This window comes from Seriola aureovittata, chromosome 2 (assembly GCF_021018895.1).
Source record: "Seriola aureovittata isolate HTS-2021-v1 ecotype China chromosome 2, ASM2101889v1, whole genome shotgun sequence".
NCBI lineage: Eukaryota > Metazoa > Chordata > Actinopteri > Carangiformes > Carangidae > Seriola > Seriola aureovittata.
The window spans coordinates 14899774-14919038 of record NC_079365.1 but is presented as its reverse complement, the minus strand read 5'-3'; the positions used below and the strand labels follow the sequence as shown (position 1 = coordinate 14919038).

Sequence of the window (19265 nt, the reverse complement as noted above, 5' to 3'; positions counted from 1 at the left end):
GAAAGACATTGACATCAGATCTGGAAGAATTCTACTTGTAAATATAACCTTTTCAAAGCAGTACCGATCAAGATTTTCATTTGAAAATATGTTTATCTCATTTATGAGCTCACACACTTTGCCCAGTACAGGATACAAATTAAAACTTAAAATTGAAAATACTACTCTCTTCTAAACTGCATTGAGCAGTTTTCCATCCAAATAAAGTTTGGCTATTATTATTATTATTATTATTATTATTATTATATGAGTAGGCACTGACTATTCTTGGATATTATACTATTATTAGATAATTGTAATGATAGATGGGATTTTGAGATCTTTGATAAAGTAATATGCTCACTGAATGCTGTCATTTAAATTTTCATACGCTTCAAAATAAATTTGTGTTAAACTTTTCCACAGGTTTGTTGAGGCATTTTAGCGACCTTAATGCATTGTTAATGGTGTGTTTTGGTCATTGTTCCAAGATGAAACTGTTATTGCCAGACACACACACATGATGGTAGCATTGAGCCACTTTCATGTTTCTTTAGAGGAGGCTCAAGCATTTACTGTATGTGCAAGCAAATCTCAGATTTTAAAGGTTGTTTTTCTTACACAATATCATTTTGAATTTAACAGTTTTTATATTTTCCAGTGAATCCAGAAACCAATGTGTTTATGTGATATTTGAGACAGATACAGAGGGTATTTCTAATACAAACACACGTCAAGACAGTTGTCAGTTGACTGTTGTCTTGACAAATTAATTGCTCTGTATACAAATGTTGAGATTTTGATTCTCGTTCCAACTAATTCACCAACTCATTCAAACTAGCATTAGATAAGTTTTCAAGTCCTCAGTAATGAAAAAAAGTGAATGTGATATCTCAAGAATGCCTTGATGGAATTCTTTCTCCTTCCACCTTTCACTTGGACTCAAGTTTTAACTGATTAGATGTTGTTTGCTCAAGGTCAAGGTCACAATGACATCACAAAACACATTTTTGACCATAACTCAAGAATACATATGCTAATTATGATAAAATACACTAAATTCCTTCAAAGTTGTCACTATGTCTATTATTTGAATCGAGAAAGAGATGAATATGATCTGTAACTTGACTGGTTGGCAGAGGTACACAAGGGCCAGGTGGTAAATGTAGTTTGTGTATGAATCGACCTTTGATTATGTGTGTATACAGATCAGCTTCTTGGGTAGGTTATCATAGAGAAGCTTTTGTAACAACAGTGTTCATCCCCTTGCTCTTTCTGTGACTTTTTTTATTGTCTGAATTGTTTTTGATATTATTTTGAACTCAGGGAGTGCCATTTAAATTTGCTGTGTTGTTGTTTTGCACAGCAGTATAATGACGATAAAGTCTCTTGTCTTCTCTGTCTCTGTCTCTCTGTCTCTGTTTCTGTTTCTGCAGGGAGACAAGGGCAGCTCAGGAGAGAGGGTGAGTCACACTATCACCAGCTTGTCCTCTCACTGCAGAAATATCCGGAGGAGCATGCAAACATAATGATTCTCAGCTCTTATCTCTCTTTGCTGACAGGGACCTCCAGGAGTAGGCAGTGGGGTGGCTGTGAAGGGCGAGAAGGGCTCCTCAGTAAGTGCTGTCAATCACTGATGATGTGCTGACATGTTCAGTTCCCAGATGAGTATACATCTTTGTATTTTGCATTTACTAATTACATTTTTATCATCAGGGTACTCCAGGAGCTCCAGGGGTTCAAGGTCCTAGAGGGCCAACAGGACCTCAGGGCAGCAAAGGAGACAAGGTAGCTGCAGATTGATCCAGTATGGTGGTTGAGCATGTGAAGTGTTTATCTCAGAGAAATGACTTAAGGTTGTTTTTCAGGGCGACGGTGCTGATGGGCTGGCCGGACTTCCAGGCAGGCAAGGAGAGCCTGGGGACAGGGTATGTCAGAGACAAAGTAGTTTTATGAAGATAGCTGATGGTATGATACTAAATCCAGTTTTTGCAGAGTATAAATACAGTAAATACTTCTCAGCACTGATAGCACATACCCCTGGTTGTACCATCCTCTAAATTTGGTCTCTCAATTTTTTAAAATCTGCATCACATAGTAAAAGACAATCTTACTGCTTTTTGCAGAATCCCAAAATCCTGAGAGTTCTTCAGTTTTTACAAGGATGATTTCTGCCACATTTCAAGGGGGACTACTGGCAGATGTATTGTGGTTATTTGAATACATCATAATGCTGTGGGTTCAATTATTGTGGCAGGATCTGACAAAGTTAATTTGTGCATATATCATTAACATATGGCTGCCATCGCACAGTGACTTCAATAATCAATGTAACTTATGTCAATTAGGCTATAACAGTTTCAAAAGAGTTAGAGGAGGTGGTTTTCAGGGTCATGCACATACTGTATGTTATACATTACATTTGGTAAATACTGGACAAAATGGCAAAATATGTCATAAAATTTGTGGTCATTATGGATAGACATGTGTTAGCTCAAGAAAAAAAAGAACCCCTGAGCAAAAGTACAAAGTACTTCAAAATGGCCACATGGTGGCACTAGCCACACTTAAAACTAATCCATTCTGTCTTTGCAGAACTTTCAGTGAAACCTCCTATGTCATTTTTGAGATATCCTCTTAACAGTTAGACACATAATTAAACTGAACTAAAACATAATATCCTTAGGGCAGTTGATAAATTCATGTTTAGGCATTTTGCTCATGTCTTACAGGGTCCCCGTGGGCCTCCTGGAGAGATTGGCACCAAGGTAAGATAAAGGTAAGAAAAATCACTTGTGGTGTTAGGTGTCAATAGAGGAATGACTTCTGTCACTCTCTGTTCTGATAGGGTGACCGAGGACAGCCAGGTGAAGCTGGATCACAAGGAGACAGGGTGAGTGGAACAGTCAAGTATGTACCTGTGTGTGTGTGTGTCTGTGTGTGTGTGTGTGTGTGTGTGTGTGTGTGCGCACAATATAATGAGTGAGGTTCACAATTGAGGAGACAGTACCAGCTTTAAATGTTAGTTTATCATAACAGCAGTACAATATTGATATTAAGAGAGATTAATATTGATCTCTCTGACCAATATGTAAGTCTCATCAAGCTCATATAGGTCTGAAAAGCTCAAGTTAAAAATGTTGGTTTGAGAAGGGTGGAGACAGGGTGGAGACATAGACACATTTTAATGTGCTGCAGTGAACTTGTTTGTAGCTGAACAGAGAGGTAGCTTTAATGTCGGCTCCATGGTCTAATGTGTGTCTGTGCAACATCATGGTCATACTTGTGCACTGAGTAGAAAGCTGTGGTACTTGTTGGTAACTAAAGGCTTCGATCAGAAAAACATGTTTACATTGTATGGAAATCCTTTGATTTTTCCCACATAATAGTCATTTGTAGATGCAAATTAAGAAACTGATAATAATTGCTTGCAACGGACTGTCCCAAGTAACTGGATCACATTTACAGTAAGTACAATTTCACAATGGCTGCAACTCTTATTTGTAAGATGTAGATATTATCATCAATAAATCAGGCAATCAAAGAAGAAGAGTGGCTCCAGACATTTACAACAGTAAATGTCGGTCACAGACAATGCAGTTTAATGCACATGCATGTGCTCATGAAGGGGGATACCAGGCAAATTTCACTAAGAAAACAATAATCTTTCTGCATGTGTCTCTTTGCAGGGCGAGAGAGGACCGGCTGGTGAAACTGGGGAGAGAGTGAGTGCAGTGCTTATTTTTTAGATTTAAATGATTTAAATTGTTCGCATCCTTTCCTTTTAGTTGGATTTTATGCTTTTTTTGAATAATGTTGTCTTATCAGGGGGACCCAGGGAAGCCAGGCCTCCAAGGAACACCAGGGTTGAGAGTGAGTGAGAGACTATCATGTAGTATTGGCTTTTGATTTCATATTTGTTGCATGGTCTGAGTGTTATAAATGCATCAATAGTCTCATGAATGAGTCTCTCCATTTGTCATCAGGGTTTACCAGGGCCCAGTGGACTGCCAGGAGAAAAGGTGAGACTGATTTAATTAAGGGTAATCAATGAGAGCCAGCAGGTCAATAGGAACGTGAATCCATCGCAAAATATTTCATAATCTGATGGAATAAATCTCGAAGCAAACATGAAAGAACAAGTGAACCTGTCTGTTCCCAGGGAAATGACGGAGCACGAGGGGAGCCTGGAAGAAGCGTGAGTCCACAGATAAGAAAAATCCTTACATATATTAATTCATCTGTCCTTTCATTTTGAATATCCACTTAATGTCCATGACAGTCTTTGTGTGATAGTCTTTACTGTATCATTCAAATCATGCAGACTCCAGGTTTGCCAGGAAAGAAAGGGGAACAGGTAAGGTGTCAAATGCTATTCTTATATAAATAATAATTTTAACAAAGCTCACCGGACTCCGCCGTCCTTCTGTCTGATTGGCTTCCCTTCTTTTGCTGTTCTCCCACAGGGGGAGCGGGGTTTGTCTGGTTCCGAGGGGCAGAGGGGAGAAAAAGGAGAGCCTGGACAGAGAGGAGAGAAAGTGAGCAACCCCTGGATGAGAATGCCTTAAAATTTCCAATTGTTTGTGTGTGTATGATTGTTAGTGTGCATGCTTACAATCTGCCATATTGTATATCCAAGTGACATTTGCTTTTCTGTCATTCTCAAAGGGGTCTTCAGGGTCAGGAGGGTCAGGTGTTGTTGGACCTAAAGGAGAGCCGGGAGAGCGAGTAAGTTCACACTTAAACCATAGTTAACACCTCTTTATCAGAACTATAACTGGCACAATCATAATATCTACAGCTGCTGTGATATATTCCTGACAATAGCATCCATTATTGATGAAACATTCCCTTGTGCCACCCGTCAGTGTAAGTCATGCCCCAAAACCGCACAAAATGAAAATACATAAAACATGTGCTCCCCTCCTCAGGGACTTGCTGGTATCAGTGGAAGGCCAGGTGGCAAGGTGAGAGGCTGGCTGTGTTTTCTTTAGCCTTTCTGTTTATTTGTATTTATTTGATTGTAAAACTGGTCTTGAAACTGTTCTTTAGGGAGACGCCGGTGAACCGGGGGAGAGGGGGGAGAATGGGCGCCCAGGAATCCCAGGAAAGCCCGGTCTTCCTGGGAAAGAGGTCAGAGTTGTGTATGAATACTTAAAAATGTGGAAAGTCACACAATTCACTCTTCAACAGTACCTTTATCAAGAGTTTGGTAATATGCTTTGCATACAGTAGTGAGTGGGGCTGGGTGATAATTCAGTGTTACTCTTCATTGACCAACATGATCATTGTTCATTGTTCTTGGGTGGACAAAAAAAAAAAACATTTGAATATGTCACTTTGGGTTCAGGGAAATTGAAAAGGACACTTTTCACTAATTTGCACCATTTTATAGAACAAACTATTAATAAAGAAAATTGGCAAATTAATTGGTAATGACAATGAGTGTAAGTTGCAGCCATGGTGATCTTATCATTGTACAGATTTCTGCTGTTCAAATTAATGATTAATGATTATAATTTGGCAGATAAATATCCATATTAATTAGTATCCTCATAATGATATCAACCATATTGTCCAGCCCTTGTGGTACATTTTAGTGTCTACTGTAAGTCCTTACTTTCTTTCTTTCACTGGTTTTCTTCACTCAGTGAAGTAATACTCTAGATGACAGTGTTGTAAAAAGCTGTTTGTCTTATTTCATGTTGCTAACTCAGCTGTAATCAAAGATTAAACAGCATCTTAAGCTTATCTTCTCTCTTCCAACATGCAACTCTTTCCAAAGATGCAATTTTAGAGGTAAAAACAATCCAACACTTTATGTGTATGAAATGCAATTTTGTCGTCTTTTGTAACTTTTTATCAGTTCTGACCCTCTACTCACCTGATGTGGTAGATTTTGAAATTTAATGCCATTGACAGTTAAATTCATTGAATTATTCATGCTTATATTAACAGGGAGGGAGAGGAGAGAAGGGTGATGAAGGCACTCCTGTGAGTATAATCTCTTCTTCTTACTATATCCATTCCTCTTTTTTAGATACTCACTTTCATTTCGTTTTTGTTGAATAGATAGAATATATTTCTTACATGGTACCATTACACAAATGTATGCCTATCAATGTCCTTTCTGTTATGAACTTGTTTTTCATCAGGGGGAGTCTGGACTTCCAGGGAAACCAGGAGAAAGAGGACTGAGGGTAAGTCAAGTGTTTTTGACACATATATAGACAGGTTCTGTTAACACTTTAAACTACCCAGTGCCCCCTTAATGGAAAGTTCACTTAATGGACATTTTATTGACCGCCCTCAGGGACTGGCTGGTCAGCCAGGACGACCAGGAGAGAAAGGAGACATGGGAGACCCTGGAGAGCATGGAAGAAATGTGAGGCACACATTTCATGCATGATCATACAGACAATATGCTCTTGTGCGATTCCACTGAGGCCTTGAGAGAAGAAACAGTGAGGAAGGTCAGTTGCTGAGCATCTTTATTGATCTTTGTTCAATCATAGGGCAGCCCTGGACCTATAGGACCAAGAGGAGACAAAGGAGAACAGGTTTGTTGTCTTAACTTTACAAAGTGCTTATTTAACTTTGGGCTGTATCTGCTGTAAGTGGATTCACAAACTTCTCTGCTTCAAGGGACCTCAAGGGCCACCAGGGCCACCAGGGAAAGTGGTGAGTATATCACATGTCACCATATGTTAAAAAGAAAATAATAACCATAGTAAACTAGAGAAAACTCTCCAGCATGTTCTTAACATTGAATAGACTACAATCCAACTCTAATAACACAAAGGAGGCAGAAATACATGTGATCCTTCATGTTTGTTCTCCACTACAGGCTGACATCCCAGGCCAGCTGAGAGGGGAGAGAGGAGAGAAAGTATGCACTGTTCTTATAGACTTATTTGTATCCTCCTTATCACAGCTGTTAAAATCACCATGTCATGATTACCTCAAAGTTAAAACAATATGAAAATTAATTGGATTATAAAATGCACAGCTAAAAGAACTTACGTCATTGTGATTCCCAGGGCGATGCCGGTGACCCAGGAGAGCATGGCAGCAGAGGTCAGAAAGGCGAAGCAGGGACTCCCGGAGCCCCAGGCCTACGAGTGAGTTTGCACCATTCTTGCAATTTGTAAATGCTTCTGTGAGCATCTGATAGGCCGCTGTATATGCATCTGTATATACACTGACCCCTTTCCCTTTTGATTTGTTACATGTGACTGATGATGCTTTGTGACTTCTTGTTCTTTCCCTGCTGACGATAAAGGGTCCTGAGGGACAACGGGGGCCTGCAGGCACAAGAGTGAGTTTGCTTTCTGTCATTGCATCTCTACTTCAATTCTCATAAGTACAGTAGATACGTGTAAATATTTGAATCATTTTCTCATTGCTCACTTTCACCTCTAATATTTCCAGGGTGACACAGGAGAAAGAGGAGCACCTGGAGAGAAGGTTTGAAATCAATCAATATGACATCATCCCTATAATCTCACCTATTGTTCTGTACTGACCTGTGTCATTTTACCAATGTTGAATAAACTGGAAGGATTTTCTGGTGAAGGGCATTTCTTTGACATACAGTAGAATCCCTGTGGGAAGCGGTGCAGAGGGGCTGGAAGAAAGCCTCAGTGAGCCACACTAACTGTTCTAGTACAGTTTCAGACTGTGTTAACTCTAAATCTCTTGTGTGATCAGGGAGAAAGGGGTGCATCCGGGTTAGATGGACGTCCAGGTCTGGATGGTAAACCAGGTGCAGCTGGGCCACCTGGACAGAGGGTACTTCTCTTTCTGCCATCTATTCACAAAATTATAAAACAGCATGAAGAGTCTCATTGGATGGTGAATGTGTCTGTAGCTGATGCATTGTATTTTTTTTGTGTGTGTGTGTTAAAGGGTGATCCTGGGAAACAGGGGGACCCTGGGAGAGATGTGAGTTTCCTTTTTCCAGTGTTCTCAGTAATCATTTCATAATAGATACTAATATTTTTTTCATGCCCACTTTAGTAGTGAGATTGGTAATTCTTTAAGTTGTTTAAATCACACATTGTTAGTAAAAACTCATATGCCTCTGAATTGCAACCACGTAAGTGCACTTCAACTATACGTGCTGCAGAGGGCACTGTGAAGATGTTAAAATTCAGGCTTCACTCCTGTGGCCAGTTGTATAAGCCACCTGTAGAGAAAGTTGTCTCTAAAGAAATTTGGCCAGACCAGTTTCATATGAAGGACAAAAAATGACATTAGTATTAATAAATAAATAAATAAATGCCAAAATAAATAAATAAATGCACAATCAAAACATTTTCACAATGAATATTTTTTTGCATTTATTTATTTGTGTATTTTTAGATTTATTTAATTAGCAGTTCCTGTTCCTGTTCCTGAGTCTGGCACTGTCAGAGGTTTCTTCCTGTTAAAAGAGAGTTTCTCCTCTCCTGTCACCAAGTACTTTCTCATGGAGGGAACTGATGGGTTTCTCTTTATAATAGTGTATGGTTACTTTGTAAATTGCCTTGAGATCATGTATGTTATAATTTGGTGCTATACAAATAGAATTGAATTAATTGTCACAATGTCAATTTAGCTAAGTAGTGGCTAGTAGTGAACTAAAAGCAAAACTCTTGTGTACCAGTCAAGGCAAGGCAGTAATAGTAGATCCAATCACACCAATCAGGCTTTAGACTGCATGAGGTAGGACCACCGTATCAACAAACAGAGATAGAAATACGTAAATAAATAAATGAACAAATACATAAATAGTTAAATAAATACAGAAACAATGTAGAAATGCACTACTACACAACTTAAGTTCATTTAAAGAGCCTAAATCTTGTATTAAAGGGTGATATGTACATGACAGTCCTGCAACTGCTGCTATACAACCAAAACAAAGTGTAGTTGGAATTTCTGAGATCTGCTTGTTTGATAAATCTGCTATAAATGTTTAGTTTTATTGGAAGTTGTAAAAATGCTACCCATTTAATTGCAATTGAGTAAATTTAGATCAGCTTCAGCTTGCCAAATATTTACTGTAACTAAACCATTCACGGGGTGTGCTGGTCTTTTTTACCAGGGTTTACCAGGACTTAGAGGGGAACAGGGCCCGCCAGGGCCTGTTGGGCCTCCAGGCACTTCAGGGATACCTGTGAGCACACACACACACACACACACACACACACACACATACACACACACACACACACACAAACACACACACACACACACACACACACACACAGTTTGATAACTCTGTGTATTGTCATCCTTGTCATATTTCAGGGTAAAGCAGGTGAAGATGGCAAACCTGGGTCACCTGGCAAAGTGGTACCTCCTTACTAGAACCTTTCTCAGCTGGCATGCTCCTGCATCCTGAATATAATATACTCTTCTTTTGACATACTGTAATATGACAGGTTGCATCATTTTTTAGTAATTTGATCGGCATATTTTGATATTGATTCTGTTCAGTAAGAGTATGAATATAATCAGTAGTGTATGTTTTTTCTCCCACTGTGTCTCTATCATTCTCTAAATGGTAATGGACTTGACATACTCTTTCCTGTGAATAATGTTTCCTGATCAAAAGCAGTGCAGACATTTATTTTAGTGTCTGCTGTATAATGGATGTTTTAAGTGAGCCTTTACAGTGGTACTAAATTATCTGAGTGCTACTGCAGCAGACTGGCCATTAGTTTGTTTCTGTACAGCCCTTAATGTATTTTGGTTTGACTTACAGGGTGAGGATGGAGTGCCAGGTGAAGATGGGAGAAAGGTTTGTGGCTGTTTATCAGTCTATAAGATCACCTTGCACTGGCAGGATGAGTTTTAGTGAAGGAGTGTTTCAGGATATGACCTAACAAAATTAATTTTAGGTGACTAACAGCAGCAATATTATTATATTATATCTATGTCTAATTTATTATTTTTTCAGTGTTTTCTCAATGTTGTCATGCACCAAAGCCTGTTAAAGTGCAGCATATTTAACAAAATATTAGCATTGTTTTGATTGTTCAATAATGCTTTTAATTCTACATGACATGTAAAAAGAAAATAGACAGTTTTAGATTGAAGATTTGACTAGCTTCATTGTATTTAAGTAAATGATTAAAAAATGGACTACGAAGATTGTGTTTATTATGCCTTTATTTCTAATTGTAATCTGACACTGCTTTCTTTAATCTACAGGGTGACAAAGGAGAAGCAGGAGCAGCTGGAAGAGATGTTAGTTTGCCAAATGTCCTTCATGTTATTCTTCTCCTAATGTATTCCTGTTGTCATTTTGTTTCTATATTGATCCTGACTTCCTTGACTTTATTACATTACACATTAGCTTTCCTCCTTTCTTTTCTCTTCATCACTTTGCCTCACAAGTGTCTATTTATCGTTGTAGCTTGCTCTGACATTGACATTTTTGAATCAATAAGCTTCTCAGAAGCAGCTGTATAAATTCACTAGCCTCTAATGATCAAGCTTAGCCTTTAAGGGTGAGCCACTTCTGAGAGGAATGCAAAGAAGGGCCAAATGTCAGCATGCTGTTTTCATGTGCAAATTCATATTAATTCAGCCTCTACTATAGCACAGAAGGAAGTAACGTGTAGTCTCAGTTGTGTAATTGCATGTTTTCCAGGGCCGTGATGGGCTGAAAGGAGATCGGGGCCTTTCTGGGCCTGTAGGCCCCTCTGGTCCTCCAGGGTCACCTGGGGTACCTGGCGGAATTGGTCCTCCTGGACAGGTGCATCTGATGTTGACACATTTAAAAAGTATTATGAATGGGAATGATAGTTTGTCATTACTAATCTGTGCATTGTCTCTCAGGTTGTGTATATGAAAGGAGTTGCAGCAGCACCAATCCCAGGCCCACAGGGGCCTCCAGGAACCCCTGTGAGTGTGCATGATTTTACAGCATTCTGAGTCATTTTGGTCTGTTTTATCTACATCTATGTCCATATGCTACTTTATCCCTCCCACAGTCTTATCTGTTGATGTTTTTTATCATTGTCCTTGCTCTGTCCCTCAGGGCGTCCCTGGGATCCCGGGAGCTGTGGGAGGCAGAGTAAGTCTTAGTTGTCTTTATAGATGTCAGTTTGGTTTAGATTAGTAACCATTTAGTTTTTCTCACCTAACTTTCTTTGCACAGGGAGAGAGAGGCGCTCCTGGCCTGAAAGGTGACGCTGTAAGTTCTTCCTTTCCTATTATACTGAAAATGTGACATGATTAAGGCATCAAGTGTTTTGTGTTGACACTTTGATACCTTTTTATTGGCAGGGTGACCCAGGAGAGGATGGGGCGCCGGGCAAACCTGGGACAGCAGTGGTAATAATAATAAAGTGACATGAAAATATAAATTGTCATTATAGTGGGATAATAAAACACAACAACATATGAAACATTCATGAAAGTTTTCCAGTTGAAGATTGTTTAACAAGAGCTTTAAAAGACTAAACATGTCGCCTGTCTCATCACAATAGGTAGACCTAGAAATAATCAGCAGCGCTCCATCCACCAATCTAAGTGAACACCCAGGAATAGAAGGGGTTGATAAGTCTTTGATTTAACTTAGAGCAAGGCCATTTAATGCTAAATGGTTAAAAGTCGAATTTCAAAATCAATGTGGAACATAACAGGCAGCCATTGTAAGTTGTCAAGTACTACAGTAATGTGTTCATATCGCTGGTTGGTGCTGGTTAACATCTGTGCAGCTGCAGTCTGTACCAGCTGGAGTGGGTGAACGGAGCTCTGGCTGATACCAGCATAAAGTGCATTAGAGTAGTCGAGACAGGTGAAAGTAAAGGCATATATGACACTTATGTAAATCAACATTGGACAGGAATGATCTGATTTTGGAGATTAATTTGAGTTGAAAAAAAAAGCATGACTGGACAAGATTTTTCACTTGAGCATCAAAACAGGGATCTGCATCAAAAAATACCTCCAAGATTGCTTGTTTTTAAGTCAAGGAAACAAGTTTACCAGAAGCAGGCTGGTAAAATTTGAGGGATCAACAATTATGACCTCAGACTTAGTGTCATTGAATTTTAAAACATTTCGGGACATCAAACATTTAAAATTACTGAGGCAGGCAAACAGATTATCAAAGCTGCTGGGGTTATTGGTTTGAAGCGGGACATATAACTGCATATCATCTGCGTTAGGCTGGTGGGAGATACTGAAAGATCTGAGAAGATGCATGTATCTTGAAAACAGCAGGGGGTATGGATAGAGCCTTGAGGAACACCACAATTAAAATGAGCAACAGATGAAGAGGCATTTGTTGTGACAAAAGAGAAGGTTGGTTTGGAGAGGTGTGAATGTAGTAGATTTGAAGCAGTTCCCTTGAGACCAACCCAGGTTTATTGATGGTGCAAGAGAATATGATAATAATATCATAATTTAGAAATTAGTCTGTAATTATTGAGTAATAGGGGATCCAATTTAAGTTTTTTCAGTAAGGGTTGAAGGATTGCATGTTTAAAACAAGTGGGAAAACTATAAGAGGGAAGAAAACTGCTAATGCTTAGAACACTAAAATGACCAACATTGGAGTAAAGAACTTATTATAATCAACACCACTGGTAGAGGATTTCATTTGAGAAATTATTTTATCTAGTGTTGAGATGTGAATGGTTTAAAACAAGGAAACGGAAGGAAGATTTCAGTTATTGGGTGAAATGTGCGACTGAATGCCCTATATTTTCGCAATTAAATTTCTAGTATGTAATATCTGGTCGTTTTTGGATGCAAGAACAGAACTGATTACATTAAATAAGACTCTGGTGTGTTTTTGGATATTATGTCAGAAAAATATGCTCGCCTTGCATCTTTTAATGCTTTCTTGTAGTTTGACATAAGAGTGTTGTGGGTAACTGTAGATTTAGTTAGCTTCCCTTTTCTGCTCTTTTCTACATTGTCGTTTCAATGATTGAGAGCGGTAACACATCTGCGATGACTGAGCTGTGACTTGTGGAATCATTTATTTTCAATATTTTTCATATCAGTTGAATGATGTTTCTGTATGTCTCTCACCAGGATGTACAGAAGGCTCTGGCCGGCCTTGGTATTCAGGTATGTGGACTTAACACAATTCTGCAATTTCTGTAAAATGTTTGCTGGGCCTTTAAAGGTGTTGAAAGATTTCTAGTTAAGTGCAGTTGATAGATCTTAACATTGGATTCAAACTTAATGATACAATACAACATAGGTGTTTTGTTCTTTGGGAGCGAGCAGGGAGCAGAGGAGTGGAGAAGAGGAAATTCTCACAGCTCCACCCCACTCACATGCTCTGCTCAGTAACACATACAAATATCCAAACAGCTTTAATATCACTTCTTACTCATAGGTCTATTATGGATAAATATTTTGGCATAATGGTCTTGCTCATGGAAAATTTCCTGGAACTTGTGCAAAGTTTATTAATTTATCCATTTACATTTATGCAGATATATTTAATTATATTTATAACTCAAGTTCAACTCTTTTTTAACAGCTTAATTAGTTTGGAGAAAAAAAAAATGTCTTCAGTCCAGTAAAAATGGATTAATGGAGTTACCATGGCCAAATATAGGATTGGCTCTTGGTATATTGACATTATAAAAATGGGACAGCCAGTAGTTTAAAACCATAACAGCGTGTATGGTTTGTTTTCACAGATGTAGACCAATGCCTGACGAAGATCTTTGACTAACCAGTGTGGAAGACTTTACTACCCTCATTTAATATTCTCAGAGTACATTTTAAAATGACCGTTAGACCTTACATTTTTGAAAAAAAGAAGGGATACTGATTACAAGCCTTGGTTACTGGTCCAATGAGCTTGAAAGTGATTTCATAGACAGGCACCTGTAGATGCAAGTTCATGCCAACCATTTCCCTTTTCTGCCCTCCACACAGCTGTCTGATCTGAAGGTGGTTGTTCAAAGGACAAACACAGGACTACCTCTGGAGGCAGAGAGAGGTCAAAAAGGAGACAGGGGGGAACCAGGACAGAGAGGACCATCTGGTGTAGATGTAAGTCTCTTATTTATGTACTGTGTATTAACCTAATTCAATTATTTTTAATTATTATAATATTTTTTTTTTTTTAACTTTTTTTTTCTTTTCATTTCCTGTTGAATTCTAGGGTGCTCGTGGTCTTCCGGGAGATAGGGGAGCCAAAGGTGAACAAGGGGAGCGAGGACCCGTTGGAGGAATGGGGCCTCCTGGAAGAGCCATTGGAGAACGAGGGCCAGAGGGGCCCCCAGGGCCTGCAGGAGAGCCAGGCAAGCCAGGGATACCGGGTGTACCTGGGCGAGCTGGTGAACTAGGGGAGGTTGGAAGACCAGGAGATAAGGTAAAGTAAAGAGCTGGATGTCAACAAATTAAAATGTTCTCCTGGACTCAACGTGACTGTGCTAATATCATGTCTGTGTGTGTCTCAGGGGGAGAGGGGAGAGAGAGGTGACAAAGGAGAAGCTGTAAGTGCCCATGTTAGATTGATGTAGTCGACAGTCATGTCTTACCTAAACATCTTCACTATCAACTGACTGTCTTTTTTTCAGGGAAAAATCGGGTTAACAGGGCCAGCTGGTCCACCGGGTCAAAAGGTAAACTGCTTTTCATCATTATTGCTGATGTAGTGAAACCCCCTTGTGATAGAATATTTATGAAATATAGGATATGTAATGGATTTAAAAGACATTTTTGTGTGTGTGTGTGTGTGTGTGTGTGTGTGTGTGTGTGTGTGTGTGTGTGTGTGTGTGTGTGTGTGTGTGTATGTGTACTGTAGGGAGCATCTGCTGATTCGGTACTGACTGGCACGCCTGGGGTGAGAGGTCCTCCAGGGCTTGCAGGACAGAAGGGAGAACCTGGTGCAACAGGAGCCCCAGGAACCAAAGGAGACCAGGTAAAATTTACACATAATACAAATCATACAAAATAACATATTCATATTATACATCATGTCATGAGCTTTGTAATATGTCTTAAAGGGTTTTATGGGATCTCGAGGTGATAAAGGAGACAGAGGACAGTCTGGAGAAAAAGGACGTGATGGGTCATCGGTGAGCTGGTTCTCAGATGTAGTCTAGATTAGAATATTTTAATAATCACAAACTCACTCACTCAAAAAAATCAATTTTCACTACAAACCCTTTTCATTTAAATGACATTGACTGTGATATTTTGGGAAATACATTTATTTACTTTTAGATGAGAAGAGATAAGAAGAAATAGTTTGGGGAAACAGTTAGGCTTGCTCTGTCTGAAAGTAATGTAGTTTTCCTACTAGCACTTGGAAAGCTCACTAATTAACACATATTGTCTTGTTTGTTTAATCTGTACAGAAACTGAAGTGTAAAAACAAATTTGTAGATTTATAATGGGTTATGTGCCAATCTTCTCATCTAACTTAAGAAAATGAATAAGCATATTTCCCAAAATGCCAAACTCTTCCTCTAATGTTTTACTCAGGCTCTGAAGACCTCATGCAAAATTATAACTTTTCTTAGAAGAAGCAATATGTGGTTTGTAATTTCAGGGATCACCAGGAGAACCAGGGAAACCTGGTCAGGATGGGAAACCGGTGAGTAGAGCAATGGGTCCGGGCAGGCTAAGTCATACTTCTGAAGGTGAAACTGATATTGATGATACTGTGTTTTTAAATTTTTAATTTTCATAGAGCACAATATAGTGCTGAATTTCTTGTGTACACATGCAGTGAATATTTCTTTCAACAGCCTTGGTAAGTGTGTTTTTTTCTTATGAAAGCAACTGTATACTGTATAGTTGTAGTAAATAATATAGTACTGTTCTACTCATTAACTTACAATGTGGCGCTATTTAAGCGTAAGAGTATTAATACATACAAAAAATACCCTGCTCCTGCTTACATTTTAAAAAATATGAAACCAGCAGGATTCCAGTTCCCATCAATGGACATGTTAAGGTTTCATCTTGTCCCTGACCAAACCATTCACAGTAATTATTAAAAGCCCAAACACACTGTCGGGAAATGATGTGAGTCATAATTGTTTGTGTAGACGCATGAATAAATATGAAGAGAAAAAATGGGAGATATTAGACACTTCCTCACATTTTTTGTTTTCCTTCCCTCCATGTTGGAGTAGGGCCCAACAGGGCTCGCTGGTCCTCGAGGGCAACCAGTGAGTAACCAGTAACCCAGCTAAGGGGCCTTCTCTTAGGCTTGACCTGCAGAGTAAAAGCATTGGGTTGGCTGCAAGCACGAAGCAGATGGAGCTCTCTTTTCCCCTCCCTGGGCTGAGGCTTCATAGATCTTTAGACAGTAACCTTTTGGAGCTGTGCAGCTAACGCCTCACTCTCTAACTTCCTCTCTCTCCTCATCTCTGTCCATTTCCTTTTCTGTGTTGTTTGTTCCCCTCTTCCAACACTGTTCTCCACCCACCTGTCTCCCCACTGTCCTGCCATCTACCTTCCTCCCTCTTTCATCCTCCCCAGGGCCTGCCTGGGTTCCCAGGAGTTCTAGGCAGACCGGTAGGTTCTCTGCTGCTGGCTGGCATGCTTGAGCTTTGGAAAAAGGAGGGTTGGGAGAACCTGTCCATGTGGTATCAGATACAAGTGGGAGTGGACCAAAGATGAGGAGATACCTATGTTTTTTAGCTCAGACAACTAGTAGTATGAAAGATGTATCTGCATTTAGCAACAGGAGACTTGAACAACCTATCATCAGAATGCTCACACCGTCATGAACCTTCCACCATTTAAATCTTAATTCATTTGTATTGGAAACATCCCTTTGGGATCTGGGGACTGGAATAAGAGTTAGAACTTGATCGGTTCCTCATCAAATATTGATCAAGGCCACCTGTCCCCAAAGCATCTGTGTCAAACTCAAAAGTTGAATTTTGAAGTTGAATTATAAATGTGTAAAACACCACAGATTTTGAGGATATGAAAGGAAGTCAGCTGACATCCTGAGATCAAGCTCTCGCCAGGATCCAATGTACAATAGTAGGGGGAATACTAACTCCAAAAAGTACTGTGTTGTCAGTTTGTTTGAGTCTGCTTATGGTGCATGCAGCTGTGCCCGCTGTCTGTTGTGTTTTATCCCTTGCATCGCACTGATTCCCAGTTTACCATGTGTGTGTCTCTTTGTGTTTGTATCGTCCTACCTGTTGTGATGCGTCAGTCAGATGTTTGTATACTGTATTTGTGTCAACTAGAGAGAAGCTCATGCCAATCAGTCTCTGTGTATTACATATGTTATAGTTCCATGTTGTCCATATTGAGTCCATAAATGTTTGAACTCTTTGCTCAATTTTCTAAACATATTTATGAAATATGTCACTTAAAGGAATATTTTGACATTTTAGGAAATACATATTTGTGTTCTTGCCAAGAGTTCAATAAGAACATTGACGTCACCCTCATGTCTGTTCAGTAAATATGAAGCTACTGACAGCAGCCAATGAGTTTAGCTAAGATAGCATAAAGACTTGTAACTGGGAAACAGCTAGCCCCACCTAAAGCACTTCCAATGCTCACAAATGAACACATTATATCTGTTTGTTTAATCCGTACAATATAGTGTAAAAACAACTTGTTGCAGTCATATTTAATGACAAATATAAGTGGTATTAACTCTTAGCAAGAAAGCAAATAAGTTTTTTCAAGATGTAAAAATATACCTTTAAAATATGGCCTGTGTGTATTTTATGTGTGAATGTACAGTATATGTTTCACTCATAGGGAAACCCAGGAGAGCCTGGCATAAGAGGGCCAACAGTAAGTATCACACATGATAAAGCATGCATACATATTCACAAACTATTATTTACAATTACAACAGCAATTTACATGTTGAGTTGTGTTTTAATTAGGGCCCCATGGGTCCCAATGGGCCTCCAGGTCCACCAGGTGTGAAGGTGAGTTCCCTACAGTTTTAACATTTCAGTTGGCTACCTGTTACTGCATGTTTGAATTGTTTAGTTTGTTACTTGCTGGCCAAAGTCATGAAACATTTGCTTTTCACAGGGTAATCAAGGAGAACCAGGTGTTGGTGTCCAGGTAAAACAGCTACATCAGTCTTTTACATGTTTTAGAGAAGAGATTCCTAGTACCCAGTCATATAACAATCTAGACAGTGTAGTTGTTTAACAAATCATCAGTGTGTGAGCTTGTTTCCCCTCTCTGCAGGGTCCTCCTGGTGCACAGGGGAGCACAGGTCTGCCAGGACCAGCAGGTCCTCCAGGAGCTGTAGTACGTGTTTTCATAAATCACAGCTTCTCTTCAGGAAAAACTGCTTTCATGTTTTCTCATAAAATTCACTGGATACCTCATGGTGTGTATCACATTGTGTTCCTTGATACCACTGTATTTGTTTCTCCCTTCAGGGTCCACAAGGCCCTCCTGGACTGTCAGGGCAGGTGGTGAGTATGCAATCCCATCCGACTGCTACTGTTGCTACGCTGTGGAGCACAGTGAAGTGTAAATTTACTCCTAAACTCGTGTGAAATCTTCATAATCCATCCTTTTATAGTGTCAAAGGTGAATTGGACACAGAAGTGAAGACAAAGATTTTGAAAAATTTGAAACCCCTTTAGTACACAGAAATGTAAATGTGACTGCACATGTTTGTTATGAAATACATATTACATATAATGAAGTGCATCCTGCTCCTCAGGGTGAATCAGGTAAACCTGGAATTCCTGGTAGAGATGGGGTGCCTGGCAAAGAAGGAATACCAGGATTACCAGGAAAACAGGTGTGTGTGTGTGTGTGTGCCTCAGTATGTGTCAGTGTTTATGTTGCATCTTGTGTATATGTGGTGTGTACTGTGTATCAGGTCATCCTCAGTATCATTGTTAAATTTGTTTCTCAGGGTATTACTGGACCTCCAGGCCAGTCAGGCTTAAAGGGGGAGCAGGGAGACAGCGGTCCTCCAGGAAAGGTGAGAACATGATGTACCTACTGAGCAGCTCCTGGAGAAAAGGACAGTCAATGAAATTGTTTTTTGGTTGCTTTTATTGGATATGATCCAGACTACAGCATGATTTGCCGCCTGAAGTAATAAAAAAATATATGTAGTATTATTAGCTTCCTACTGTGAGAGTTTTCATCTGATGCACAGCAGTAGGTGTCCACCTGAGGCTGGAGCTGCCTGTACAGCAAATGGTGTGCCGTCAGGAGCCCCATTGTTGATTTATGTGCTACATCTAGCTGTCACTATAAACTCTGATATTTTAACTTAGATATCCCTGTTCAAAACACTCTGTGGTAATACAGCTTCCTCTGCTATCTGGGCTGTTGAAAGAGAAAAT

The 19265-nt window shown here is 39.5% G+C and overlaps 1 protein-coding gene across 1 annotated transcript in view; it reads left to right on the top strand.

Moving 5' to 3' along the window:
* The window catches only part of col7a1 (collagen, type VII, alpha 1), a 59109-nt gene that overhangs the window by 20048 nt on the left and 19796 nt on the right, over positions 1 to 19265 (top strand). Inside the window, exons 37-87 of the mRNA XM_056388593.1 lie at positions 1416 to 1442; positions 1542 to 1595; positions 1696 to 1767; positions 1848 to 1907; positions 2712 to 2747; positions 2828 to 2872; positions 3669 to 3704; positions 3808 to 3852; positions 3966 to 4001; positions 4142 to 4177; positions 4304 to 4336; positions 4446 to 4517; positions 4648 to 4707; positions 4911 to 4946; positions 5032 to 5112; positions 5938 to 5973; positions 6135 to 6179; positions 6293 to 6364; positions 6495 to 6539; positions 6625 to 6660; positions 6827 to 6868; positions 7020 to 7100; positions 7262 to 7297; positions 7411 to 7446; positions 7690 to 7770; positions 7888 to 7923; positions 9068 to 9139; positions 9274 to 9318; positions 9731 to 9766; positions 10180 to 10215; positions 10622 to 10726; positions 10810 to 10875; positions 11012 to 11047; positions 11132 to 11167; positions 11260 to 11307; positions 13021 to 13056; positions 13882 to 13998; positions 14111 to 14320; positions 14409 to 14444; positions 14529 to 14573; positions 14756 to 14872; positions 14958 to 15029; positions 15506 to 15550; positions 16444 to 16479; positions 17695 to 17730; positions 17826 to 17870; positions 17980 to 18012; positions 18142 to 18204; positions 18339 to 18374; positions 18629 to 18709; positions 18827 to 18895. Of these exons, the coding sequence (XP_056244568.1) occupies positions 1416 to 1442; positions 1542 to 1595; positions 1696 to 1767; positions 1848 to 1907; positions 2712 to 2747; positions 2828 to 2872; positions 3669 to 3704; positions 3808 to 3852; positions 3966 to 4001; positions 4142 to 4177; positions 4304 to 4336; positions 4446 to 4517; positions 4648 to 4707; positions 4911 to 4946; positions 5032 to 5112; positions 5938 to 5973; positions 6135 to 6179; positions 6293 to 6364; positions 6495 to 6539; positions 6625 to 6660; positions 6827 to 6868; positions 7020 to 7100; positions 7262 to 7297; positions 7411 to 7446; positions 7690 to 7770; positions 7888 to 7923; positions 9068 to 9139; positions 9274 to 9318; positions 9731 to 9766; positions 10180 to 10215; positions 10622 to 10726; positions 10810 to 10875; positions 11012 to 11047; positions 11132 to 11167; positions 11260 to 11307; positions 13021 to 13056; positions 13882 to 13998; positions 14111 to 14320; positions 14409 to 14444; positions 14529 to 14573; positions 14756 to 14872; positions 14958 to 15029; positions 15506 to 15550; positions 16444 to 16479; positions 17695 to 17730; positions 17826 to 17870; positions 17980 to 18012; positions 18142 to 18204; positions 18339 to 18374; positions 18629 to 18709; positions 18827 to 18895 (2832 nt within the window). The remainder of the gene's footprint in view (positions 1 to 1415; positions 1443 to 1541; positions 1596 to 1695; positions 1768 to 1847; positions 1908 to 2711; positions 2748 to 2827; positions 2873 to 3668; positions 3705 to 3807; positions 3853 to 3965; positions 4002 to 4141; positions 4178 to 4303; positions 4337 to 4445; positions 4518 to 4647; positions 4708 to 4910; positions 4947 to 5031; positions 5113 to 5937; positions 5974 to 6134; positions 6180 to 6292; positions 6365 to 6494; positions 6540 to 6624; positions 6661 to 6826; positions 6869 to 7019; positions 7101 to 7261; positions 7298 to 7410; positions 7447 to 7689; positions 7771 to 7887; positions 7924 to 9067; positions 9140 to 9273; positions 9319 to 9730; positions 9767 to 10179; positions 10216 to 10621; positions 10727 to 10809; positions 10876 to 11011; positions 11048 to 11131; positions 11168 to 11259; positions 11308 to 13020; positions 13057 to 13881; positions 13999 to 14110; positions 14321 to 14408; positions 14445 to 14528; positions 14574 to 14755; positions 14873 to 14957; positions 15030 to 15505; positions 15551 to 16443; positions 16480 to 17694; positions 17731 to 17825; positions 17871 to 17979; positions 18013 to 18141; positions 18205 to 18338; positions 18375 to 18628; positions 18710 to 18826; positions 18896 to 19265) is intronic.